General features: G+C 37.9%; 5 protein-coding genes across 5 annotated transcripts; 2 read left to right on the top strand and 3 right to left on the bottom strand.

The window, feature by feature from the left end:
* Positions 1-41: 41 nt before the first annotated feature.
* Positions 42-2,828, bottom strand: LOC103935773 (proline transporter 2). Its single transcript, XM_009345580.3, has 8 exons — positions 2,607-2,828; positions 1,985-2,209; positions 1,550-1,644; positions 1,270-1,456; positions 1,050-1,174; positions 730-945; positions 410-640; positions 42-321 (listed from the first exon to the last, which is right to left on the bottom strand). The coding sequence occupies exons 1-8, from the start codon at positions 2,725-2,727 to the stop codon at positions 172-174; spliced, it is 1,350 nt and encodes a 449-aa protein (XP_009343855.1). The 5' UTR covers positions 2,728-2,828; the 3' UTR covers positions 42-171.
* A 2,307-nt stretch (positions 2,829-5,135) lies between these two features.
* Positions 5,136-7,713, top strand: LOC103926770 (28 kDa ribonucleoprotein, chloroplastic). Its single transcript, XM_009335640.3, has 4 exons — positions 5,136-5,696; positions 5,805-5,906; positions 7,006-7,287; positions 7,407-7,713. Exons 1-4 carry the CDS (start codon positions 5,247-5,249, stop codon positions 7,470-7,472), a joined length of 900 nt encoding a protein of 299 aa, XP_009333915.1. The 5' UTR covers positions 5,136-5,246; the 3' UTR covers positions 7,473-7,713.
* A 303-nt stretch (positions 7,714-8,016) lies between these two features.
* LOC103926771 (protein-L-isoaspartate O-methyltransferase 1) lies at positions 8,017-10,232 on the bottom strand. The gene is made up of 4 exons (XM_009335641.3): positions 9,934-10,232; positions 9,154-9,424; positions 8,806-8,970; positions 8,017-8,560 (listed from the first exon to the last, which is right to left on the bottom strand). The coding sequence occupies exons 1-4, from the start codon at positions 10,189-10,191 to the stop codon at positions 8,310-8,312; spliced, it is 945 nt and encodes a 314-aa protein (XP_009333916.1). The 5' UTR covers positions 10,192-10,232; the 3' UTR covers positions 8,017-8,309.
* Positions 10,233-12,862: 2,630 nt separating this feature from the next.
* LOC103926766 (protein SIEVE ELEMENT OCCLUSION B) lies at positions 12,863-16,108 on the top strand. The gene is made up of 7 exons (XM_018642477.2): positions 12,863-13,149; positions 13,270-13,374; positions 13,550-14,007; positions 14,092-14,201; positions 14,297-14,439; positions 14,534-15,013; positions 15,249-16,108. The coding sequence occupies exons 1-7, from the start codon at positions 12,928-12,930 to the stop codon at positions 15,867-15,869; spliced, it is 2,139 nt and encodes a 712-aa protein (XP_018497993.2). The 5' UTR covers positions 12,863-12,927; the 3' UTR covers positions 15,870-16,108.
* A 2,373-nt stretch (positions 16,109-18,481) lies between these two features.
* Positions 18,482-19,639, bottom strand: LOC125479701 (uncharacterized mitochondrial protein AtMg00810-like). Its single transcript, XM_048589423.1, has one exon. The coding sequence runs from the start codon at positions 19,637-19,639 to the stop codon at positions 18,482-18,484; it is 1,158 nt and encodes a 385-aa protein (XP_048445380.1).
* Positions 19,640-26,390: the final 6,751 nt, after the last annotated feature.

The raw sequence follows: 26,390 nt of genomic DNA, 5'->3' as shown, positions 1-26,390 counted from the left end.
ATAACTTTTACAGATCTCGAGTTTGTATTTGATATACCACGTTGGCATTGAAAAGTTTGTGATATATTCGATGTACCATGTCGCGGCCTTGTATAAATATTACAGCAATATATTTACATGAACTCTGTTTTTTTGAAATAAGAATATTGCAGCAATGTATTTACATGTACTTCATGTATTTGCAAAGAAACTATATTCCTTAACATTGTTGACTATCAATCGAACGGCAGAAATTGTGGTGACGATGGCAAGGAGCGAAAAAATAACGATGTTGAACCAATGCCATAAAATCTTCTCCAGTGAAGCTGCCTTTCCCTTCACCTGTGAGAAAAGAAAGCCAAACATGTAGCAAGTTAAGTTTTACGATCTTTAACTTGGTCCGAAATATGGTGAGGTAGAGCGAAATTACCTTGATGAAAATCATGCTCGGGAACACGAAAGTTAGAGGAACGAGTGTAAAGGATCCAAACAAGTTTACAAAGTCCCCCATGAAAGGAAAAGCTGCTGTTACAAATGTATTTACTGCAAAGAGGAGGGCTCGAACATACAATCTGCGCTTCAAATTTCCTTTTGAGTTCATGCTCTTATCGAGTTTGAGGAACTTGGTATCGAGGAACTCGTGGATTGGTGCCACAAACATCTGTTTTTGACGGAGAAATTGGAAGTTCAGTAGATCATAAAGTGAAGACTTAAAGAACGAGAAACAAGTGCACAATTGCTACGACTTACATGTTGGGAGACTATGGATTGTAGAAAAACAGCGGCATTTATGAGAACCTTAACCGATTTAGGACCGCTTAGCTCTTGAGGAAGGTATTCGGATACAGTTGAGCCATAAGCCCAGTATCCTACTATGCTCACTCCATAGTAAAACACCAGTCCCACGGTAAACTGCAGATTTAAAGCTTTCCTCATATTTGTTACTGCAGGAGCTCTTAGAGTTGACTGCATATACGAAAAAAAAACCAAATATCCGAACCAGAATCATTGAGTCTTTCCATGTTGTTGGTGATTCAGAAAGTCTATTTCTTGAGATACAAGCAACAAACCTGTATTTCGAGTAGCAATCCGGAGGAGTTGCATACGATAATAGCTGCAATTGCACCAAAGGCATTGAGTACTCTGTCTGCTTCGTTTCCATGGATCGCATAATCTCTCTTGGTGTTAGCTTTCCCTTCACGAGAATTATCACATTGTGAGTAAACGTTCGTTGCAAAGCGAAATTATAGACATTCGAACAAAAGGAGCTGAAAGAAGAGGATTTTCTACCATCTTTAACCACTACCACCAAGAGTATGACAATGTAAGCGAAGGTGATAACGGTAGATGGTCCGAGCCAACTTCTCATTGCAGACAATGTTGGAATGAAGAATGCAAATACAAAGTAGGTCACTCCGGTGATGGCGATAAAATACTGAAGCCGAAATGGTGAGTCGCTGAATTCGGAGTTAATTTCCTGTTTGCAAAGCCAATAATTATGAGTCTCATTTCCATAAACAAAACACGTACTTAAATAGATAGTGTTTTAGAGTTTAGGAATACTAAGTACCTTGAGCGCTCTTCCCCCAAGTAGAATGAAACCCATGTTTCCAAGTAGAAGGGTCAAAAATTGGAAAACCCAAGTGGTGTAAAACATCTCCCTGCCTGTTTAAAAAAAAAAAAAAAAAAAAAAAAAACACAAACTAATCAGTAACCTTGTTTGCTTTGACTGAAAGTTTATATATACTCGGGGCTCGTTTGGACGCTGAGACTAGACAAGACTGCAACTCAGTCCGAGCATGTCTTATAGTGAGTCACAACTCGCTAGATAGGACTTGTAAGACATATATGTCAGACTTTTGTCATTTTTAATAAGTTCAGATCCAACATTTATGATTTCACCAAACATCACCAGGACTAGTCTAGTCCAGGCCGAGCCACAAAAAAATTGTCCACTCTAAAAGTCAAACTTTGGTTAGTATACTTTGTTGCAAATCGTACCCACCAAATAAAAAACCCATGAGATCTCTGTATCTGATGAACCTTTGGCCATCGATGAAGTGAAAAGCAGCCAAAAGCCGGATTGCATAGGCACTGTAGAGCCCAAAAACCAGAAGGCATATGATCCCCCACGTCCATCCCAAAGGCACCAACATAAGATTTGAAAAGCTCAATATATATCCACAGTTAAAGGCTGTCACCAGCATCACCCCAACTTGTTGCCATGAATCTGTTTAGTTTTCAAGAATCCAGTTTAATGAATGCCTTGGAAATATATAGAAAATAAAAAACACCAAATTAAAGTTATAAATTCCTTTAGAAAAACTCATAAGAGGAACAAATTCTCCCGTGTAACCGGTGATTTATCGTCGTATGTTTATCTAACATAGTGGCAAACAACCGGTTTCACCCAAGATTTTACCGAGAGGGTACACGTCCATATACACGAAGAACAACAAAAAGCATAGGATTTTCAGAAGACCTGATACAAATTTAGCAGGTAGAACATATATTTTCTGCATGGAAACTTACGAAGTAAACATAAAGGTGACCTTCTTATGCTAAAATTCTCTCGTATTGTCGAAGTTTTCTTTTATTAAGTTTAAATTTTATAAGTAAAATCGTACCGTGGCCAATTGTATGAGCAGATGGGAGGGCATATCGACGATCTTGGTCACCCTTTATATGGCCTGCTTCAGTGCTCAAAGCTTCTTTGGTGTTTCTTGTGTTACCTTCTTCTCCTTCCATTGCAGCTACAAATTTAGAAGCTTAGATCTCAAAAGCAAAAGCAAGCACAAAAGCTCCTCTAATTATACAAATATCCCACGTTCCTATTTCCCACTAAATTATCTGAGACAGCGCAGGACGACTTCAACAGACAGATGTCACGTTACCATGCATATCGTCTTACCATCGTCCTAAGTTCCTAACACCATTATTGCATAGACTGGGCCCTATTGTTGACTAACTTACGTTTTTCATTTGTTTATCCCTCGACATGGTTGTCTCATGTGCGTTTATTTGTTTGTTAATACTTGAAGTGTATAATGTTGAGTTTCTACTCACGCGTTCCAAGTTCGAAACTTTTTTCTCATTTAATTTATTGAATAATTTCGAATTCTCTTACATCTCCTTAATAATAATAACAAATTTGAAAAAAAAAAAACCTATGCTTCAAAATGTTCAACTTGACGTAGTGTAAACTATGATTCAAAATTCTCTCATATCCCTTGTTAATTTCTGTCATTTGATATTCTTTAATTTAGTTCATCCGACCATAAATTAAGAATATGTATAAAGTAAAAAAGATGTAAGATAACCTTACCAAAAACTCATTTTCAATGAAGAACCCAAAAAAAATCGGTGTCTCTATACTACTTTTAAAAAGAAAATAATAAACGTGTATTTTTTATTCTCACACACACTTATTTAATTTTATTTGATGATTTTATTTAGATTTATTCAGTCCATGACCAGATTTAAAAACCTATCATTTTAGAGTAAAAAAGGCATGACGGCTATAATAATCAAAGTATTGGAGATGACCTAACGGTCCTAAGCGTTCGAGATTCCATAAAGAATCCCTTAATGTCGTAATCATAATGAATTAATGAGTGAAGCCCACTAGTATGATTCATATCATATTAAAATCTTAATCAGTATGATTCATATCATATTAAAATCTTAATGTCGTTATCATATCACAAATTAATATTAATTTTCATATCAATATTATAAAATATTCGTGAAAACTGATGTAATGGTCACTGTCACTTGTACAAGAAATTTGAAGGTATTTGATTGCACATGGTCTTGAATGTGGAAAATTTGTTAGTAGATAGACATTAAAAAAAAAAAAATTCAAGGACATCTTGAAAACTTTGCAATAAAATTAGCATTTTGTTTTAGCTCAAATAAGAATTTTTGGTGTAAGAGATTTGTAATTCAGTTGAATAATTGCAATTCGTACATCTTAAGTCCAATCTCTCATCTTTTAAAAATAAATAAATGAAAATATAGCATTTTGATAATTTTATGAAGATGACAATGAAGGCAGAAATCATTTCGTTTTTTTTTTAACAAACGATGTTATCTATACTAAATGGGAGGGAGTTCGGTTTAGCTTTACACTGAGCTAGCAATAATGTGATTCAAATTCGCCTTTGGCGAGAATCGAACCTTAAACTTCTCACTTACAAATGAAGAATAATACTACTAGATCATAGTACTAAGTGACAAAAATTATTTCATCTTAGAAGTGGTTTAAATGAGGATTAATATCATGTAAGTACTTTTACACATGTAATTGTAAGATGTTTCTTTCTAGAGTGTTGAAAACAAGGAAATCACTTGAGGCCTTTTTAGGAAACTTCTAAGATACCAAAATCACTAACAAGGAATATATTACTTCTACAGAAACACACTCAAATGATTGGGCGGGCTCTATTCATGTTGTTTCTACCTTTTTTTTTTTAGAGAGATTCTATGTACGCTCAAGTTTTGTCTATGAACACTCTTTTTTTTTCTAAAAACTCAATTTACTTTCACACATATTTTTTGACACCCAGAACTACTAGATTTTCGAGAATACCATTTTTATTTAGTATTTATGAATTTATTTTTTTCTGGACATTCATTTTTTGTTTTTTGGGGACACCCATTTTCCTTATAGGCTTTCTCTTCAATTTGACAATTTCCTCTGATAACTTAGTTCATTAAAAAATTGAGCCAAAATTTTCCAATTTATACAGAAACATATGATTGGCTAAATGACAAGATATGGCAACACAAAAAATAAAAATATAAATAAAATGAATTATTAATATTCTAAAATTCTTATTATGCACTTTAAATTTTCTATATTTAAAAAAAAAAAAAAAAATAGACCAAGCTCGCTCCTTCGTTCTTGGAAACCTTCGAGAACTCTTTTTTTTTTTTTTTTTTTTTATCAAAACCTTCGAGAAATTTAACATAGATTAATGTTGTTTCTAGGCCCATTGGGTTTTTAATTCAACCTACATGTTCATCACAAGTTGGATGTTGGGTTTTACAACATATGCTTCAACATCTCAAAGCCCATAAAACAAAATCTCCCTCTCTCTCTCTCTCTCTCTCTCTCTCTCTCTCCTCTTTTTTCCCAATAACCCCTCTTTCCTTTCCTACTCCTCTAGCACCTCTCCCTCCACCCTTATCCTCTCACAGCTCTCCTCCTAAAACCCTTTCACTCTCTCTCCCTATCTCCTCTCCTCTCCTCTCCCACAAAAAAAATGGCTATGGCTTCTTCTGCAACTTCCAATCTATTCAAGACCTTATCAATGGCGGATTCATGCCTAGTTTCCCTCCCTTACCTCTCCGCCGCCAAAACCACCAACCCATTTCTCTCAATTCCCTCCAAACCCATCAAGCTCCACCTCTCCTACACTTCTTCCTCGTTCTTCTCGCCGCCGCTGTCCCTCGGGAACAAACCCCACTTCTCCTCCGTCGTCGCCTTAGTGGCCCAGACCTCGGACTGGGGACAAGAGGACAACACGCTCACCATTGACGGCGCGGAGGGCAGCGAGAGCGAGGAAGGAGGGGTCTTTGAGGAGAGAGAGGAGGAGTCGAATGTCGAGCCACCGGAGGAGGCCAAGGTGTTTGTTGGGAATTTACCTTTTGACGTTGATAGTCAGAAATTGGCTGAGCTTTTTGAGAGGGCTGGAATTGTCGAGGTTGCTGAGGTGAGGCTTTGAATTTCTTTTGATTTGTTTCGTCAAAAGTTTGTGTCTTTCGGTTCTGATGGTTTTCGGATGTTTGAGGTTTCTATGTTTCTGTTTTGTTGTTCGTAGGTTATTTACAACAGGGACACTGATCAGAGTCGCGGGTTTGGATTTGTGACTATGAGCACTGTTGAGGAAGCTGATAAGGCTGTGGAACTCTACAGTCGTTATGTAAGTCGCTTATAAATTTCGCTTCTTGAAACTTGAAGTTGGTTCTTTAGTGATTTTGATTTGTATATTTTTATGCCTGAATGTGAATGTGAAATGAAATAAGACTCGATACGAGAAAGATAGAACCTTTCGATATGATATGATCTAGTAAACTAGAATGAAATGATGGCTGAACGTGGCCCATGTTTGCGGCGAGTAGTTGATGATGTATTGTTTTGAGGTTCTGGTGGTTTAACCCAAATATTCAGGTGCCTAAAATCCTTTGTTCCTCTCACTTATACTTTGGTTTCTATTCTCCATTCGATCGAATGATGTAATGGAGGAACATCTATCAACTTAGGGCAACCAAGAAAGCTTCGCATCGGAACCTTTACCCTTAGCTCGTTGCTAGGTAGTCATGAGCAATTGGTTATATATTTGTTTAGCTTGTATGGATTGTGGTAACCTTGAAGGTAATTCTCAGAGGTACTGGATAACTTCTGGTAATAGGAGAATGTATTGTAATTTTCCATTCATGGAAAGTGGAAAATTGGAAAATCCATTGTAAATATTAACTGTCATTATTACATCTGACCTGCAAGGTCATTCGTCCTAAGACGGAGAGAAGCAAATTTGTAGAAAGGAGTCTTGACATAGAAAAGAGCTCACCGAGGTAAAGTATCTACAGCTACCTCGTTGCCCAAATAAGTTGAGATAAAAGCATAAATCAAGCCCTATGATGTTGCCAATGTCTGGCATTGCATGTAGCCAAATCAATTCCGTCATTCCCTTGGCAAAGGTTAGGTATGAAATGCATCGTGGAACATTTGTGGTGAAACTCTTGAAATTCTTCCCATATGTGCTTTCTTGCATGTGTCATGAGAAGTGCTCAGTAGGTTCCCCGAATGTGTAGTGAAGTAAAGCGTGGTGCTCATAGGTTCCAATCAACCTCTGGCTCTTGTTCGACTTCTGGGTGCATATGAATAACAATATTTTTCAAGTGTATTGCCCTCAATGTTTCCATACTATTATATCACATACTAATAAAAGGATTTTATAGCATGTTTTAACTTTAAGGGTTCTTTGCTTCTAATTTTTTGTGGTCTTATACTTTGAACAGGATTTAAATGGAAGGCTCTTGACTGTCAATAGGGCTGCCCCAAGAGGAACACGCCAAGAACGCCCACCCCGTTCATTTGGATCTGCTTTTAGAATCTATGTTGGTAACCTCCCATGGAATGTGGATACTCCTCAACTGGAGCAAATTTTCAGTGAACATGGTAGCGTTGTGGAGGCTCGAGTAGTCTTTGACAGAGAAACTGGACGATCCCGTGGTTTTGGCTTTGTAACAATGGCCAGTGAAAGCGAAATGAATGATGCCATTGGTGCACTCGATGGACAGGTATTAAGCGTTTACATTTTCCACCTTCATGTACAGTTTTTTTTACGCAAATGAGATGCGTCGTTCATGTTTTAATATGAGTTAAATACCGTCTTACTTGAGTTGGCTTGTGCCTGCAGAGTATCGACGGGAGGGCGATCAGAGTAAATGTTGCAGAAGAAAGACAAAGGCGCAGTCCTTATTGACGTAGCCGGGATGAAACCTAAGTTCCGTTTTGGTTCCTTTTTCATTAGATAAGGTTCATGCTAGCCGGCTTTCAGCAAGGTTTTTGTGATTTCTACTTGTAGAATTATTGTTCAAGTCCAAAACGATATATAGAGTCCAAGTTTGACTCCATAAATTTTGGGGAACTACTGTTTGTGGTTACTATCAGTGTTTAAAATATCGATATAGTAGGAAAGATCGATGAATGTATCGATATCGATATCCAGTTGCCTTCGACGAAATTTATGAAACCTTGGAGTGAGATCAGATAACTCATTCAAATTTAGTCAAAATTAAAATAAATAAAAAATTCAAAAGTTCGACATGTGCAATAAATGCCGGCAAAATTTCTGTAGTAAATTTATAAATATCGTTGATGATTCTTTGATTTTTCTATTTAATTGATATAAGGTGAAGCTTGCATTTCACCTCCTTTCTATCAACGAAAATATTGACACATACAAAAATATCGACAATTACATGAATACTTTAAACACTAGCTACTATTCTGTTAAGAAGCGCTAATGGAGCATTTGAATGTCACTATATTTCCATTTGCATTGTATTTCTGTGTGGAATCATTTCATTTGAAGAACTAAAGGTCTAAACAAAACCGCCGCGACGGAAAACATAGTAGAAACTACTTATTTAAGTCATGTATCTCCCAACAGGCAAAAGTTTGAATGCCCTTGAGACTAGATGAATTTACAGAGAAAAATCCAGAGCGTTATCTATCTATCTGTACACAAATATTGAGCTGGTAGCACCCGAGAATGGAATAGAGCATCGCTATGACGGTTGGTGAAATACATAGCGCCTCACGAGCCTCGCAGCTGATCATCTCGGTTTGTGAGAGGAACATAACGAACCGAAGTTTCATCCCGGACACTGATAGAACCATCCAAGTCCTTGTCCACAACCTTAAGTTCCTGGAATATGTTTCCCACTGGAATCACCATTCTGCCTCCAGGCTTCAGCTGGTCAATAAGTGGTTGTGGGATTTCTGGTGCAGCTGCACCGACGTGAATAGCATCATAAGGAGCAAACTCTGGCCAACCTAGCCTTCCGTCTGCCACAACAAATGTCGAATCAATAAAACGAGTAATTGCACTCTGCATGAGTAAAATCGTGTGTTGAGCTGATGCGTATGCAGGTGGATATACTTGACCATATGCATCGAGTGCATGCCGGTGTTTTGTTTCCGGTGCATAAACTAATGCTAAGCAAGTTTTCATTACAAATTAACAAGACAGTGAATTTTGTTTTCTTTTGTGTCGGTTTCCGGTTTCCATTTCAAGGTTTCAGAAGACATACCACCGACATGCACTGAGAGGGAGCCTTCTCTCAATAATGTTCCTGCTGCACTTTTTTCAATATTCGGAATTGAGGAAGAAACCAACTCAGGAATGTGCTCGACGCCAACTGCGCGACCTTGTGGCCCAACCATCAACGCAAAACACGCCGTCAAGTATCCCGTCCCTGCAAAACAAAATACAGTAAAGGAAGTTCCAGGACTTCTACGACTGCCATCAACACGAAGCATAACAATTGCAAACTATTCCGGTTTACATAGTATTCGAAAGTCAAAATGTGAATTTTCACTTCCGAGAATGTGTTAACTGCAAACACGAAATAATATAGAAATGTGATAGACAATCTTACCCGAGCCAACATCCAAAGCGCGCATTCCAGGCTGCAAATGCTCTTCCAACAATTGAAGGCACATTGCATGCATATGAGGTGCAGAAATGGTGGCATTATAACCTATTGCCATGGGGGAATCAACATAAGGTGGGGTCCCGTCCGGCACAAATAAAGCCCTATCAATAGTCTCCATCACTTCAGCAACCCTTTTGGATCTAATCACTCCACAACTCTTCAAATGATCCACCATCCCCTTGTTCTTATTAATGCTACTCCCGGACCAGTATTGCTGCAAATTAAACAAAACAATTACAAAAAGAAAAGCTCGGTTGCGATGTTGTTCCCACAATCAAAACTGACAGAGAATTAACGCCGAAATAGAACTAATCAACAAAGTGATTCAAATAAACACAAACAAGCAGAACCCACATTGGAATTCAAATAAACACAAACAAGCACAATCCACATTGGAATCCAAATCCTATTAACATTAATCAGATTACAAACACAAATAAAGCAACAAAGCGCTTCGAATTGGGGACTAAAATGATCACAAATCCATACTATTTGGGAACACAGCTACAAGAATCAGATCATACCACAATTAATCATCATTCAAACTCTATTATTTACCCATAACAAATGACATCCAAATCCAATGGGTTGACAATAAAGTTATAAGAAACTAATTAACAAACACAAAGATTGAATTTTTACACGAACATAAGCAGAAAGAACGAAAAACCAGAAACCCAACGCTCTGTTTAGTCACAAGGAGAGAGAGATAGAGAGAGATACCTCCATTCCGCGGAAGACAGAGTTACGGTTACCCGTGAGGAAATTAGGGTTTTGGAGGAGAGGGAACGAGGAAAAGAGAACAGTGGTTGGGAGGAGTGCGAGTGCGAGTGCGTGACGACGACTATGGCGCTGAGCGAGAGTGGTGAAGGTTAAGACTTGTTGCACACCGGGCGCTGGATAGCGGAAACCATTCGCTAAGCGGCCTAAAGCACTTCTTGTCGCTCTCGCTGCTACAGGGGATATAAAAAGACAGCGCATTTCATTTGCCACGCTCTCTCTCTCTCTCTCTCTCTCTCTCTCTCTCTCGCTCTTTTTTCTCTCTTCTTTCACGGCACCGTCTACTTTACACTTGTCATGGCCCTGCCACTTCTCCGCACCGACTTACGCCCCCACAAATTTTGGGCTCATTTTGATTGTTTGAATTGGGCTTCGACTTGCTAAGGCCCAAGATGTAGAAATGGTTTGTTGGGCCCACTGTTTGATATACTAGTCCAAGGAGAGCTTGATCCCGAGTTTGGGTTCGGACCCAGTGAAGCCCTAACTCGTCAGGAATCTCTTCAACCAGGCATCGAGAGTTAGGCTATTTGTCAATCGAAAGAGTTAAACATAACCCCGTCCATAATTATAGTGATGTAAAAAATTATTTTAAATGAGCAGTGTCAGGTTATACTTATGTATCATCTCAATCGAATAGGCTAAACATAGCCCCCTAATAATTTATTGGTTAAGTTAATCAAACTACTGTTGGATATTTTCAAATCTAATCGTTGAATTTAAATCAATTATTACAACTAAAGAGATGGGCCCCAAAAAAGGGTTAAGAATGGGAGCTACATTTGGCCAGCCTGATGTCTTTCTGGCCAAATAATAGCCTTGTGGACTTTATAAAATTATAGCCCAACTATCGATTGGAGACGAATTTTTGGAGAAATCAAGTCTATTTTATTTATTTTATTTTTTTTTGGCTTTTGAACCTTCAGTCTTCTCCATTGGAGATGGCCTTAAGATCTTCGCAACGAGCTCAATACGAAGATCAATTTGAAGCATAAATCTTATCCTCAACAAAAAAGCAAATCAACATGAGGTCAAGGTTAAACCCTAAAACCCTGATCGATGGATCTAAAGCCTAGGCCGAAATCGAAACCCAGAACCCGTTACAGACGGGTATTGGGTACTTCTTCTTTCGCTTAGGTAATGCCCGTCTTGGCTCAAATAGTCAACAACCAAATTACGCTCCACCCAAATTGGGACGGGTCGAAATATTGAGCTTCAGCCAGTCCAGTCGAACCGTCGAACCCATTTTCTCTATAAGCCTAGCTAGTTTGGTTCTTGGGCCAACCCATGCTAACCCAAGCCCATGTCTTTATGGTAGTCGAATGTGGGAGGTGTCCAATTTTTATGCCTAGCGATCAAACAAGCAAATATGCACACACGTGATTTGTTTGGTAAAGTTCACCTCTCTTACTTACTATCTCCCCACATGTCGGTTTACACTGTGATAGAAATAATACATAACTGCTTATTAATATAGTATTAACATGAAGCATCGTAATAACAATGCATCCGTATCATAAAAGTTCTCTGCTTAATAGAGTCATAGTATTCACGGAATGAGGATCCTGTCCGGATCTTTTTTGTGAGGATTTCAGAAATTTTCTACTCACGTTCGTTCATCGTATATTGTGCAGCCAGTTTTTGTCAGGTACTATTTATATTCAATTTTTTAAATAAAAAAAGTACAATAATTTCTGATCGCATGACGTACGATGAACAGACGTGATTGGAAGATCTTTGGGATCCGCATAAAGATTATCCGAAGAAGATCCTCGTTCGTATTCACGACCCCTCAACTGTGTCCGTGTCCCTTGCTTTTCCCTTTCATTCAGAAATGTCTCATCACATAATTCCTTTCTTCAGGACAATGCATACTCATTGGTTTCGGATTGAAGCTTGCAGTTAACTGCCCATGATTTCATGTAAAAATTCCACATGATCCACACCAGGTAAGAAAAAAAAAAGTAAGCACAAAAGGTACCAATGGGAGCAGATTATCCTGGATTTTATCTAATTAAGTATAACTTTCCACAAAGAGAGAAAAGTAAAAGGGAGAAAAAGAAAAGAAAGTGAACAATAATAAAGTGGGTAGGTCTATTCACACATTATTTTTTACCTTTCATATATTTTGTTAATTTTTTTCCATTCGTCTTCATTGATTCATTCGATCTGATGGACGGAGATTGAGAGGAAAAGTGTGAAAGGTAAAATTGAATGTATGAATAGCACCACCCGAATAAAGAATGCTATTGTTTACTTGGATGCTTGGCAAAAGTTTGATTATCCAAATTTTAAATCTTGTTTATGGTTCTCGCTTAGGAATCAATGGCCCAAAAGATCTAGAGATTAAGTTAACTCAAACGACGAGGTATGCACACGTTGACATGGCCTCTATTTACAAGAAATGTTTTGAGTTTGGAGTCTTCGCGACGTTCTTACCATGGTACTCATACTTATTAATAAAGACCGACAATTGTCCATATTTATGTGTATTTGGTGTAAATTTAGATTTTTTCTTCTTGAAGTGCTTGACATGATTCACCTCGTATCTCTATTTTAAAATATCATCTTCATGTACATATTTAACGTATTGAAGTCTACACAACGCTTCTAACACATGAGACTCTCGTACATATCAACGAGTGACAATCGTCCACGCATATTAGCTCTACTTCCAAATTTACTTTTCGACAGAAAACCTCAAATCAAAGATAATGCAGCGGAATAACCACCAACAAAAAACTTATGTCCTTATCAAGTACATGCCTGGCTTTTACTTTAATTAGACTCTCATTGCAAGCAAGGTACATGTTCCTAAGGCTTTAAATTTTATTGCATCTTCTTGTTGTTATATAAAGGCTTAGTTTCTGAAACTGTAAAACCACTCAAACCCAAAGCTTTCCACTCTCCCTTAAGCATTTTAATTCGAAGCTCCGAAAAATGTCAAGCCAACAATATCAGCCGGCAGCTCCTAAGCAGATTTGGAGGGATAAAAGAACAATGTCCGCACCACAATCTGATGATAGTGCGTTGGTGAGGCAAATCCGGGATACTCATACTCCGGGAAGATCCGACAGTCACAGCGTCGATGTCAACGAAATTCTCCAAGTCATCGAGGAAATATTTCATCGCACTCCCCGTGGCCATGCTGGCGGTTTGCTTGTATTCGCTTCCCCCATTCTCTTTATTTTGTGCTAATTTTTCCCCAGTTGCTTGAAAACACTCATATACTGCGATAGTTCTGTTTGTTTCGGTGACGAAATTGCTTTGCTTGTGGTGCAGGGTACTCCAGAACACTTGGATACTGTGGAGGACAGGACCCCGTTGTCAAGTGCGGATGCCGTGTTCCATGGATTGTCTTATCTCATACAAAAGATCTACTGCGAGGTTATCTTTAAGCATAGAATCTTTTTTGCTAAAGCTAAGAACTTTTTACGCAACGAAAATCATATTATTTCGAGTACAGTTAGATTTGATGTCGATATATTAAATTATCTGTTTCTATTACATTCTTTTATGCAATATACAAATCTGTAAGCGCGGTGTATCCATGTAATGGCAGATAACTTGCCAATGCTCAGGCGGCGGTGATGCGCACGCGAGTGCAATCGAGTTACTCAGGACCCTTTCGAGTTACCCATGGGATGCAAAAGTGGTGATAACCCTGGCTGCATATTCTGTGTACTATGGAGAGTTCTGGCTGGTGGTTCAGCTTTGCACTACCGATCCATTAGCCAAGTCCCTGGCCACCCTGAGGCAACTCTCGGACATTGTAGAGCATGCTGACTCGGTAAAACCTCAACTTGAGGCAATCAACAACCTCAACAAGGCGATTCTCAACGTCACCAAGCGCATTGTTGAGTACGGTGATATGGTCAGTATGCAGTCTCAGTACGTTTCAGAAGACAAACCTCCGCTGTCAATTGCCTTGGCGCATATTCCTGCTGCTGCGTATTGGGTCATTCGAGGCATTCTGGCTAGTGCCTCCCATATTGCCATCCTTACTGGCAGTAGGCACGAGTAAGCCATTCGGTAACATATTTCATCGCATCCATCTCGAGCTATGCCTAAGCTAATTGCAGCTCCTTTTCCACTCATTTGTAGGTACGTTGCATCAACCACAGAGGTATGGGAACTGTCAAGCTTGGCTCATAAGCTGAACAACATACACGATCACCTCACGAACGAACTTGAAAATTGTCGCCAATACATTGGTAGGTTCTTGGATTTTCACCTCTATAACTATTGACATGTATCTCTTGCAACTTAATGTAACAAAATACTGAACAAAATTTACTGTTGGATCCAGTGGCGAAGAGATATGATGAAGAATATGAGACTCTGAAACGGCTCTTCCAAAGCCTCCACCTTGATAACCTGAGGAATTTACGTGCACTGATTTCACAGAGGGATGATATTCAACCTCTCCAAATCGGCACAACCAAGTCGAGGGTAAATGTCTACTTATAACTTGTATTCCCATTCTTACATTTCAACCAACCAAACAGTCAAATTTATTCATAAATCATTCCATTGGCAAAAACAGCATGGTCTTGAAGTGCTGAGGAGAAGGCATGTGTTGCTGCTAATTACGGATCTTAGTCTGAGCAACGAAGAGATTTTAATCCTCGATCACATCTACAAAGATAAGCAGAAGAGACCGGAAGTTGAGTACGAGTTTGTTTGGATCCCCATGGTGGACAGGAATGTTTGGGATGAAGCGAAGCGCTTGAGATTCGAGGACTTGAAGTCAAAGATGCAGTGGTACACAGTTTACGACCCTCTAATCATCGAACCTCCGGTTGTAAAGTTTATCAGAAATGATTGGCAATTTGACAAGAAGATGATCGTAGTGGCATTGGATCCACAAGGGAGGGTGTCCTCTCTGAATGCCATCCACATGCTGTGGATTTGGGGCAATGTGGCCTTCCCTTTCACTGATGAGAAAGAGCAACAACTGTGGAATGCAGAGAGCTGGAGGCTCGAGCTCGTTGCCGACGGCATTGATCCAAACATACTAGAAGGGGTAAGTACTTCCCTATCACAAGATTTTCTTTGTTAATACTACAGCAAGAATTCATATATTCCATTATTCATATTGATCATCTAACAACATAACATGTTAGATTATCTGACAAGTTAACGTCTTTATGTTAGACAGTTTGATAATATAATATCCTCACATACTCAAAACTATCTACTCATTAAGCCAACATTTTGAAGGGATTTAAAACTAACATGAACTTGCTTTGCTTTGTCAGATAGAAAAAGGGAGATTCGTATGCTTGTATGGAAGCGACGACTTGGATTGGATTCGAAAGTTCACAGACAGGGCGAAAAATGTGGCAAAACTCGCTGGCATCTCCTTGGACTTGGTTTACGTAGGAAGAAGCACCGCAACCAAGGAGAGGATAAGGAAAGTGAACAAGACCATCGAAACAGAGAACCTCAGTCGATTCTGGCCTGACTACACGTCAAACTGGTTCTTCTGGTCCCGAATGGACAGCATGCGGTGCTCAAAGGCGAAACACCACAAGACTCTAGACAATGATAACATACTGAGGGAGGTTATGACATTGCTTAGCTACGACGGAAGTGACCAAGGTTGGGTAATGGTGTGGAGAGGCTCGAATGAGAGGGCTAGGGCCAATGGACACCTCACTCTACTCACTTTGGATGACTTTGATGCATGGAAAGCCACAGCTGCGGACAAAGGCTTCGTCCCAACACTTCAAGATGAACTCGGACGCCGTCACACGCCACAGCACTGCACTCGTTTGGTCATCCCGGGGTTCGGTCCTGACATACCGGACAGAATAGCGTGCGCTGAGTGCGGCCGCGAGATGGAGAAGTTCTTCATGTTCCGCTGTTGTCTCGACTGAGACATGTTTAGTTAAACGTATGCATGATAATGCTGTTGTTAATCATGTTTTATTACATTAATTATGGCTCTTTCATGAGAGAGCTAGATGTTTTAGTGTGCATGAAAAATAAATTTGCTAGTGTGAAGTTGTGAAAATTGCTAGGACTCCATAAGCACCGAGTCCGGGGCTGCTGGGTCTTTTGCTAATTGGGTTTTGCTATAAACCCTAATTAAATGTTGAAGATGTTGCTTGAATGATTTTTCAGTGCTTAAATTACTGTGTCTCTGATATCTAATTCTCTATAATTTTTTTAAGGTGCCAACCTTTAGGTTCAGCTCGGAGCATCTTTAATGGAAGACCCTAAAATAGAGTCTTTACCACCATTGTTGAAGACATTTTAGGAACTCAACAAGAATATACGGGTCCCTAAAAAATATTTGCTTCAATGAAGGAGTCCCTATAGTAAAATCCTAAACAAATGGAAAAAAAAATTGGGAGTTTGAAAAGTAGACGTTGGATCTCCAACGATAAGGAAAAGAAGATCGTATGAAACAATCCAAGCTGTTGATTTGACATAGCAAGAAAAAAAACGTAGATAGCAAGTGCATTGCAGCGGCAGATTCTCTACCCTCTCATTTCTCGTGCCCTTTTATTTGTGTCGTCACGGTTATGCCACGTCAACATTTTATATTACTATTCCTTTTTATCTTATTATCTCTATAAAAAATAATATAAAGTGTTAACGTGACTTAAACGTGACCACACAAAACAAAAAGGCACGAGAAAGCACGAAAAATGAGAGGCCAGAGAATCTCCCTCCGTGCATCTACACTGATGTTGTGCGCATTGGCGCTTTTGCATTCACGTGGGTTGAAGCCCATCCCATTTTTCCAAATTTTCAAACTGGGTACCACCATTTAGAGTCCCTATCCACACCCTTACGTTTGAGGATTTTTATAGGAATTCCAACTATTCTTTATACTATCATATACTTCAGTGACTTCTTTTCGGACTCATTGGAAGCCTTTTGCCCTTGAATGTGAGGTTTATACGGTGATAAGGATTCTTTTAAGGTCTCCATTGAAGATACTCTCATTCAATGATGAGCCATGTTTGTTCGGACGGAATCTGGATCAGGAATCTATTTCCCATTTCATCAAAATCCGAACGCCTGGTCGAATTTTTATATAATTAAAAAAGAAACAGAATTATAGAACTGACTGAAATTAAATTATGTTAAACGGTCTGAATAAGAATACAAATGAGTATATGTAAATTTTCTTTCTTTAGAAAAAGACAATCAGCCGACAAGGCACAAAAGTTGGACCGCACTAATTAGGTCAACTTCTGTAAGGTTTATTTGTTTAGCCATTTTTGCCTTCAAGGGTATGTTGTTTATCTATATTACTTGGCTGCTGCAAATTCAGCATCAGCTCGATGAACTCGTGTCTAATTTGTATTTACAATTTTAATTATTCTGTGTTCAGGTTGACGCAAGAGCTGCTGTTGAATTTGCAGCAGCTAAGTAGTGTTCTTTGTCCATTCATTATGCTCTACTTGTAAAGGCATATTAAATTATGTTTTAAAACCAAAATTATCTTTGATATTGGCATAACTCTTCACTTTGGTCTTTGAGATTGAAAATTGATATAAGTGCTCCCTGACGTTATCCACCATAAATCATTTTGATCATTCCGTAAAAAATTTGTCAACACCATCATTAAAAAAATCACGTGAGCGATCACGTGACCAGTTTTAAAGGGTATTTTCGTCAAAATCGATCCATCCACTTGCCTTTTCGCCTTTTTTTTCTCTCATCTCTCTCGTGTTTTTTGCCTTAGACATCTCTCTCATCAATTTGTCCTAAGGTGTAGGGTTTTTGTTAATACGTTGTATAGGTTGCCTTAGTTTGCATTTTGACTTGGTAAATGGTATTGTAGTGGTTGGTTTGTATTTATAGGGAGACTAATTGTAAGTTATTATCATTTGTTTTCAATAGTTACAAGGCTGCATTGGTGGTACTCTTTTTTCTTTACTCTATGTGCTAACAAGAACAAATTGATGAGACATGAATAGGATCTTATTTGGATTCTATTTGTGGGGATCTAAATGACCAATCAATCGTGTCCGTTCATTGTACATCCTATGGTTAAAAATTATTTTAAAATTTTTATTTGAAATTAAATATAAATAGTATCTAAAGAAAATTGATCGCACGATGTATGATAAACGGACACAATTGGTTGATCCTCCAGATTCCTACAAAGAGGATCCGGAGAGGATCCTCTTCCGATGAGAGAGATGAGGACTAAGGTCAAAAGACAAGAGAGATGAGAGAAAAATGTGAAGAAAAAAAAAAACAAGTGAAGGGCTGGTTTTGATGAAAATGTTCTTAAAAAAATGGTCATGTGTGTAAGCTAAGAAGCAGTTCATCATTAGAGTTTATAGAGAGAGAAGTCGAGAGAGAAATGCAGAGTGAGAGAGAGATATTTCTTATTAAGAAAATACAGTATTACACTTAGAGAGTATTTATACAAGAACCTTCTTACACTTGCATATTCTTGCTAACTATAACTAACTCTCTTAATCTGATTACAAGTGTCACAATCCTATTTGTACATTTAACTCTATCATCTCCCCTCAAACTCATGATTGGAAGAAATACCAAGCATGAGATTGCTACAGTGAGTGCGAAAGAGTGGTGCACTGAGACCTTTGGTAAGGATGTCTGCAAACTGTTCACGAAAAGATACAAACTGCACAAGCAACTGCTTTTTAGCAACCCTTTCTCGAACAAAATGAACATCAACTTCAATATGCTTGGTCTTTTGATGTTGAACCAGATTAAATGAAAGAGCAATTGCAGACAAGTTATCACAGAAAAGCACAGGAGCACAAGACATTTGAATTTTCAGGAATGTAAGAATTTGTTGAATCCAATCAAGTTCAGCGGTAGTGGATGACATGGCGCGATATTCTGCTTCAGTGGACGATCTAGACACCGTTTGTTGTTTCTTAGAAGACCAGGATATTGGATTGGAGCCCAAGAAAACAACTAACCCGGTGGTAGATCTTCTGTCATTAGGATTGCTAGCCCAGTCAGCATCACTAAAGGCCTTTAAACCAACTTCACCAGCAGCATACGTAATACCATAAGACAATGTGCCTTTCAAATAACGCAAAATGCGTTTGACAGCAGTGTAGTGAGAGACCATAGGTTGTTGCATAAACTGGGACACTTGATGGACTGAGAATGCAATGTCGGGGCGAGTAAAAGTGAGGTACTGCAGAGCACCAACTATACTTCTGTATGTACCTGGTTCTAAAAACAGAACCCCATCATTCTTCAACAATCGATTATATGGCAAACATGGAGTATCACAAGGTTTACAATCACTCATTTCTGTCTTGTGCAACAGGTCTTGAATGTACTTGGTTTGGGACAAAAACAACCTAGTGGATATGCGAGATATTTGGATCCCCAAAAAATAATGAAGGGTCCCCAAATCCTTGATATCAAATTCAGTAGTAAGAGACTGAATGACATGTTGTATAGCAGCTATAGCATTCCCAGTTAAGATTATGTCATCCACATAAAGAAGTAAGATCACAATCTCAGAACCAACATGCTTCACAAATAGAGAAGAATCAGAATATGTTGTGTGGAACCCTAGAGAAGGAAGGAAAGTTGTGAATCTCTCATTCCAGGCCCGTGGGGCTTGCTTTAACCCGTACAAGGATTTATGTAACTTGCAAACGAAATGAGGATGCACAGGTGGTTGTGCCATGTAAACTTCTTCCTGCAGAATTCCATGCAAAAATGCATTTTTCACATCAAGTTGCCTTAAAGGCCAATGAAATTGAGCAGCTAAGGCCAAGACTAGTCTCACTGTGGTAGGCTTAACCACAGGACTCAAAGTCTCGCCATAATCCAAGCCTTCCTCTTGACTGAATCCCTTGGCAACTAACCGAGCTTTGTGGCGTGCAATAGACCCATCATAATTCTTCTTGATTTTAAAGATCCATTTACAACCTACTAAGTTTTTCTGAGATGGAAGTGAGACTAGAGACCAAGTACCTTAAGAATGAAGGGCATCAATCTCTTCCTTCATAGCAGTCAACCACACAGACGATTTCATAGCAGACTTATAGGTAACCGGTTCAATAAGGGACATATCAACATATCCAGATGTCACCAAAGCACTCAAGAAAGCCTTGGGTTTGACTATACCACTCTTACTTCTGGTCTGCATAGGATGCATATTCAAGAGTGCAATAGGTAACACCACTTGTAAACTCGCTAGACTAAACACAGGATCCGCAGGGAGTTGAAAAGTATCACTGGGTGGAGCAGTAATGGATGGAGAGGGAACAACTAGACTGGAGACAGAAACTCTAGACTCGGGGGGTTGAATAACAGATGGAGAAATTGAGGAAGAAGCCCGAGGGATAGGCAACACCAAAACATTCTGATTATTAGAGACTGGTGTAAGAGATAAAGACTGAAACGAGATATGTGAAGAACTGGAATGTTTGGACAGTTGAAGAAAACTGAGATAAAGAAATTCGGTCTCATCAAAGACAACATGACAGGAAACAATAAATCTCTATTTTAACACTTCATAACAAAGATACCCCTTATATTTAGAAGCATACCCCAGAAAAACACATTTGGTTGTCTTAGCTTGAAGCTTGGATGTGTTGTAGGGTCGAAGTAAAGGATAACAAGAACAACCAAATACCCTCAGATGAGTAAGGACAGGATTATGGCCGTATAAAGCTTGAAATGGAGATTGATTTTGTAAGACTGGTGTTGGCATCCTATTAATTAAGTAAATGGTTGTTTGACAAGCAAAGGTCCAGAATTGAGAATGAAGGTTGGCATATTGTAACAATGTGACAGTAGTTTCAATGATATGTCTATGTTTCCTCTCAGCTAACCCATTCTGTTCAGGTGTATAGGGACAAGATTTATGATGTACAATTCCTTTAGATTGCATAAAGGTTTGGACCTTAGTACTAATGTACTCACCCCCCCCCCCAATCAGTTTGAAGGATTTTCACAGAAGATGAGAACTGAGTGGAGACAAATGCACAGAATGTAACAAACACATCATGGAAATCAGATTTATTGTATATAGGAAACAACCAACAAAACGAGTGTACTCATCAATGAGAGTAACATAGTATTTATAACCATCAATGGAATTACATGGTGCAGGACCCCAAAGATCACTGTGAACAATTTCAAATGGTATGACAGACTTAACACGAGTAGAAGGAAAAGGTAACTTTGTAAATTTGCCCTCGAGACAGCTTTGACAGACAATGGAAACAACATCCTTATTACATGGGATATTGGCTTGTTTAAGTAGGAGGGAAACTATATGATTGGATGGATGTCCTAACCGAGTATGCCATAAGCTGGAACTAACAAGCTTTCCAAGATAAGCAACAGTGGAAGATTTAGAAGGTGGACAAAGAAATGAACTGGTAGAGAGTGAGTGGATAGGATATAGTCCATTACTGCAAGGGCCCTTGTACCTGATTCTCTGTGGTGACTGAGAGGTAGATGCGACAGACCCTATGTGTGAATGCTGACATGGTGGAGAAAAGACAGTATTCATTGCCTGTAATAAAGAAAGTTGAGAGCCATTCAACACATAAGGAACATTGTATGAGTAACCCTGCAGAGGAACACCTGCCCGTTGAGAAAACTGAGGTCTCATATAAAAAAGCCTTTTTTCATTGTAAAAACAATACCAAGTTGCATGATTGAACTTGCCACAAATTTGACATTGTTGTCTATCAGACGATTTATTGGAACAATAAGGGGCAGTGTGACCTTGAGCATTACACAATTGACACGTCTACAAAGAGGGTGCTGATGGATTCCCAAATTGACTAGGAAATGAACCAAGGACACCAGGAGTAGGTGTAGGCAAGACATGGGTTTGTGTATGATACACTGGCCGAGGAGTGTAGTATCTCTGTCCTCCATTGAACTTGCCTTTACCTCTATTCTTGTTGACATAGGGCTTGAAGCCACCAGATGCACCATATTGCTGACCCCCAATATGACTATATGAATGACCACTACCAGATCCTTTTTGCATAGCAGATGAATTAGTGACAACCATCGCAGAAAGAAAAGGAACATTAGAATGACTGTCTACAATGGTTTCTTCAACAAAGAGTTGAGACCGGAATTCTTTAATGGTCATAACATTTTCTCTGCCTCGAACAACCGTTCTAAATGTATTATATTCCGGAGGTAAACCATTGAAAGCCAGAATAATAATATCTTCATCAGCAAGAAACACACCAGCAGCAGACAAATAATTCCTAGCTTCTTTGATTCTCTGCAAATATTGAGTTACAGAGTCTGACCCATTCTTAATTGTATGAAGATTGGACTTCATCTTAAAAATGCTGGTCTTAGAAATAGTAGAGAATTGTTCCTTAAGCCTATTCCAAAAGTCCCGAGAACTAGAACTACCAATAGCACAAGACATGGCTACGGGAGACAATGTGGCAGTGACAAGCTGCATAAGTGCACGATCATGTAGTTGGAAATCATGTAGTTTCCAAACAGTATATTCATCTGATTCTGTACCGGAGTCGCCATAACTAGATGCAAAGCGAGCAGGACAGGGTGTTGATTCGTCAACAAACCCCATAATGCCATTGCTTTCGAGCAATAATTGCATTTGAAAGTGCCAATTGAGATAATTCGAATCATCAAGCTTAACATTGACAGATGTGGAAAGTGTCGAAATAAGAGAAGTAATAGGCGACTGAAGAATTTGTAATTGAGATGCAGTAACCATATTGGCAGAATTAAGAGGAAAATTCAAGAAAGGAAATATCACAAACACCTGGTGTGCATAAGCTTGTAGCACAGATACAAGAAGATCAAGAAATCCCGAAACCCTAAAAAAAAACAAATCACAGAAGAAGAAACAGAATACCAGAAGCCATCAAAGAACACATCAAGAATCTACCGTCAAGAAATAGAAAGAATCACAGTTGAGGAGAAGAGCGGAAGCAGCCGAAGAATCGAAGAAACACAGCTGAAGCAGCCATGGCGATTGATACCATGTAAGCTAAGAAGCAGTTCATCATTAGAGTTTATAGAGAGAGAAGTCGAGAGAGAAATGTAAAGTGAAAGAGAGATATTTCTTATTTCTTTTCTTAATGAATACAGTATTACACTTAGAGAGTATTTATACAAGAACCTTCTTACACTTGCATATTCTTGTTAACTATAACTAACTCTCTTAATATGATTACAAGTGTCACAATCCTATTTGTACATTTAACTCTATCAATGTGGTCGTTTATTTGACAATGTAAAGATGATATTGATAGATTTTTCATGAAAATATCAAAAATGATTTACGGTGGACAAACTTAGAAACCACTTGTATCAATTTTCAATCTCAATGGCCAAAGTGAGAAGTTATGTCAATCTCAAAGTCTTTTTTTAGCGGAAAAGCCTATTAAATTATCAAGGACATAAATATTAGTTACTATAACGTTCAGCAATAGTACGGCTATATAAATATGAGAAATTTTATTCAAACTCATATTTTGCATCTCTACAGCCAACTTACTTTTAGACTTGCATTGTATTTTATTTATCTATCATTATCTCTTTACATTCGACATTATTTCTTAAACTGCCCTTATTTATCAAAACCAACTCAATCAAACTTTTTTTTACACCGAACTAAATCACTTAAATAAAAATAAAAAATAAAACCCTAATCATTATGTTGTCTCCATCGGGCAAAGCCCCTTATCTCTTTTTTTTTTTTTTTTTTAACAAACAATATTATCGACACTAAGGGGAGGGGGGCTTAGTCTCACAATGGGCTAGCAATAATGTGGTTCAAATTTGTCTTTGGTGAGAATCAAATCTAAGACCTCTCACTTAAAAGTGAAAAGGAATACCACTAGACCGTAGTATTAAATGACCTCTCTTTAAACCTCTTTGTATCTCCCATGCTGTCGTTGTTGCACCCCCATCCACATCTCTAAAACTCTAGCTAGAGCACTAATTAGCTTTATAATTGGTATGTGTTCAATCGATTGGTGCAACTTTTACATATTGATTCGTTTTTCTACTCAAATAAATGAACTTCTAATTATATTGTCTAGTGAGTTTAGTATGTTAGAATTGCTTGTATTCTCCAAATAAATTGAGAAATGTGAAATACCGGACTTGGAAGGAAAAAAAATGCAAAATATATGAAAACCATCTTCAGAAAATAAAAAAATTAAAAAAAAGACCGAAAATAAACCGAAATATATGAAAAACCAAAGTTAACGTAAATTACCATACAAAAAATACTTAAGTTTCTTGTTTTGATTTTGGTAAGGATCATCACTGATTTCAAACCGGTTGAGTAGTAACCCTAGTGTGGATAAATATAATAAAAGTGTATTTTTTAATGTTTAGCCGCAATGAGTTATTTGTTTTTACACACAAAACACGGTCTAGTGCTCATTCACGCGTTATTCATTTAAGAAGACCAAACTTTATTTCTTCCCTCGTTTCTTCTTCATTTTATTTCGGCTCCAACTTGCAGATAATATATGAGGACAAAACAATAAGCAAATAATTTACTGGAAATTAAGAAGAGAAGAAGAGTGTTGACTGGGACTGGAGGAGTGGCCCCAGTGGGAGACTTTGGAGGGGATGGTGGCCAATTGTCCATGGCAAGGAGGGAATTTTTTTAATATGTCTGCAATACGGTCTGATATATTAAAAGTTTGTTTGGATGTGATTTTAAAATGATTGAAAACATTTTTAGAAAAAATGTTTTTGAGTTCCTTCCAAGATTTATAAGCATTTTTACTAAGGATTGTTTTCAAAAAATATTTTTACCAAAAGCGTTTTTAGTCATTTTAAAAGCGCATCCAAACGAGCTATAAGTATTACAATATAACTAGTTGTAAATTTTTTTTTCATATTTCTAACCAATTATATTATTACATTTAAAATATCAAACTGTGTTTTTGATACACCGAAAAATCTCTCAACGAAAAAATCTTTTAATTCTTAATATCTCTAAAGTCAATATCAAAATAGCTATTTGAAAGAAACCTTTTAAAAATAATCTTGGATCTAACGGCCAGAAACGTCCCAAAGACTTGGCTTGCCCCTTGTGTTGACTTGACCGATGGAGATTTGAGTGGGGGTGGACTTGGAAACTTCCAAGTCAAGAAAATTATTTAACCCTAGGAACGGGGCATGAAATTACGAAATATTGAGTGCTTGACTATATGCAGTCCATTGGCAGTCTATTGCCGTGTATAATGGGGTTCCAATACAATGGTGAAATTTGTTACCTATTTCAAATATATGTGAGATTTTAAAACGCGCTAGGCGCTAGTCGACGGTGGACAGGATTTTAACGTCTATCTAGACAGGACTTAAGGTGGGGCCTAGGTGATTTTTGTGTTTTAATTACTTTTATTATATAATATCTAACTAAATGTCTACTTGTACTTAAATAAATATATAATTGTCTTCGAATGTATAAATGCAAACTACAATGGCATATAAATTATAAAGTACTAGAATATATTGAAAACATTGGAACAAACATATAATGAGTGTTCGTCCAAGTATCTAATAAGTTTCTAACAATTTATTGAATAAAATAAAACGCAAAATGAAAGTTATCTATTTTCTGTCTGAGTGAAAATCTGACCTAGGCATCTAGGCAAATCTAGGTGCCTAGGTAGGTCTAAGCGTCATTTCTTATTTCTTAAATGCTTAAGGATTAATCATAACAGTGGTCAGCAGCCTAATGCTTAGTAAATACATAAAAAAAGCACATCCGTTCTAAGTAATATAACTACACCCAGATCCGAACATACATTTAACTCTTTTATTATTATGGGTGGATTGAAAGATGAGTCATTGACGAATTAGTCTTACAATTAACAAGTTGTTTTATTAACTCCTTACGTTTTGTTAACTACACTCCACTTATTTAATATTCTCCGTATTTACTTTTTAAATTATAATTATCTTAATACATTCCACATGCATTCCACTATTTCCCTCGCCCGCCACACTTTCTACATGCACTCTACAATCGCCACTTAAACCCCACATTAAACTCATCTTCTTCACCACGATCAACTATTTAAATGTATATTATATATTGTATGAGCAGGCGGTGAATCCAACTTACAGACATATCGATGATAGATTTGAGCTTAATAATGTTGCCTTTAGACTAATCACCTCTAATTTAATATTCCCAGATAATTCAAAAAAAAAAAAAATTAGTACGACGATATAGTTTACACTAAAAGAAGGGAGAGTTTGGTTAAGCCACCAATGAGTAACTTAATTTAGTATCGAATTTGCCAGAAAATTTGATTTTGCAACAAGTCTTTGCATTAGTGATTGCAAGGATTCATATTGGAAAAGTTGTGAGTGCCTTGGATTCAATTTTCTGTTCGATATCAACCAAACTGGATGTCAATTTTGCAAGGCATCACCACTGCTGCTCTACT

Source organism: the organism of the source record quoted next, unplaced genomic scaffold (genome assembly GCF_019419815.1).
Source record: "Pyrus x bretschneideri cultivar Hongxiangsu unplaced genomic scaffold, Pyrus_bretschneideri_v1 Contig3, whole genome shotgun sequence".
NCBI lineage: Eukaryota > Viridiplantae > Streptophyta > Magnoliopsida > Rosales > Rosaceae > Pyrus > Pyrus x bretschneideri.
Note: the sequence above shows the minus strand (reverse complement) of the source record. Positions and strands in the feature narration are given on the sequence as shown.

Coding starts and splice junctions, on each gene's coding strand:
- LOC103935773 (XM_009345580.3), bottom strand. CDS start 2,727: ATGGAAGGAGAAGAAGGTAACACAAGAAACACCAAAGAAGCTTTGAGC. Junction 1,645..1,984: donor TCTCATGGGTTTTTTATTTG/GTGGGTACGATT, acceptor TTTTTTAAACAG/GCAGGGAGATGTTTTACACC. Junction 1,457..1,549: donor TTGGGGGAAGAGCGCTCAAG/GTACTTAGTATT, acceptor CTTTGCAAACAG/GAAATTAACTCCGAATTCAG.
- LOC103926770 (XM_009335640.3), top strand. CDS start 5,247: ATGGCTATGGCTTCTTCTGCAACTTCCAATCTATTCAAGACCTTATCA. Junction 5,907..7,005: donor TGGAACTCTACAGTCGTTAT/GTAAGTCGCTTA, acceptor TACTTTGAACAG/GATTTAAATGGAAGGCTCTT. Junction 7,288..7,406: donor TTGGTGCACTCGATGGACAG/GTATTAAGCGTT, acceptor TTGTGCCTGCAG/AGTATCGACGGGAGGGCGAT.
- LOC103926771 (XM_009335641.3), bottom strand. CDS start 10,191: ATGCGCTGTCTTTTTATATCCCCTGTAGCAGCGAGAGCGACAAGAAGT. Junction 8,971..9,153: donor CGCTTTGGATGTTGGCTCGG/GTAAGATTGTCT, acceptor TTTGTTTTGCAG/GGACGGGATACTTGACGGCG. Junction 8,561..8,805: donor CCTCTCAGTGCATGTCGGTG/GTATGTCTTCTG, acceptor TTGTTGTGGCAG/ACGGAAGGCTAGGTTGGCCA.
- LOC103926766 (XM_018642477.2), top strand. CDS start 12,928: ATGTCAAGCCAACAATATCAGCCGGCAGCTCCTAAGCAGATTTGGAGG. Junction 13,150..13,269: donor GCCATGCTGGCGGTTTGCTT/GTATTCGCTTCC, acceptor CTTGTGGTGCAG/GGTACTCCAGAACACTTGGA. Junction 14,008..14,091: donor CTTACTGGCAGTAGGCACGA/GTAAGCCATTCG, acceptor ACTCATTTGTAG/GTACGTTGCATCAACCACAG.
- LOC125479701 (XM_048589423.1), bottom strand. CDS start 19,639: ATGGCACAACCACCTGTGCATCCTCATTTCGTTTGCAAGTTACATAAA.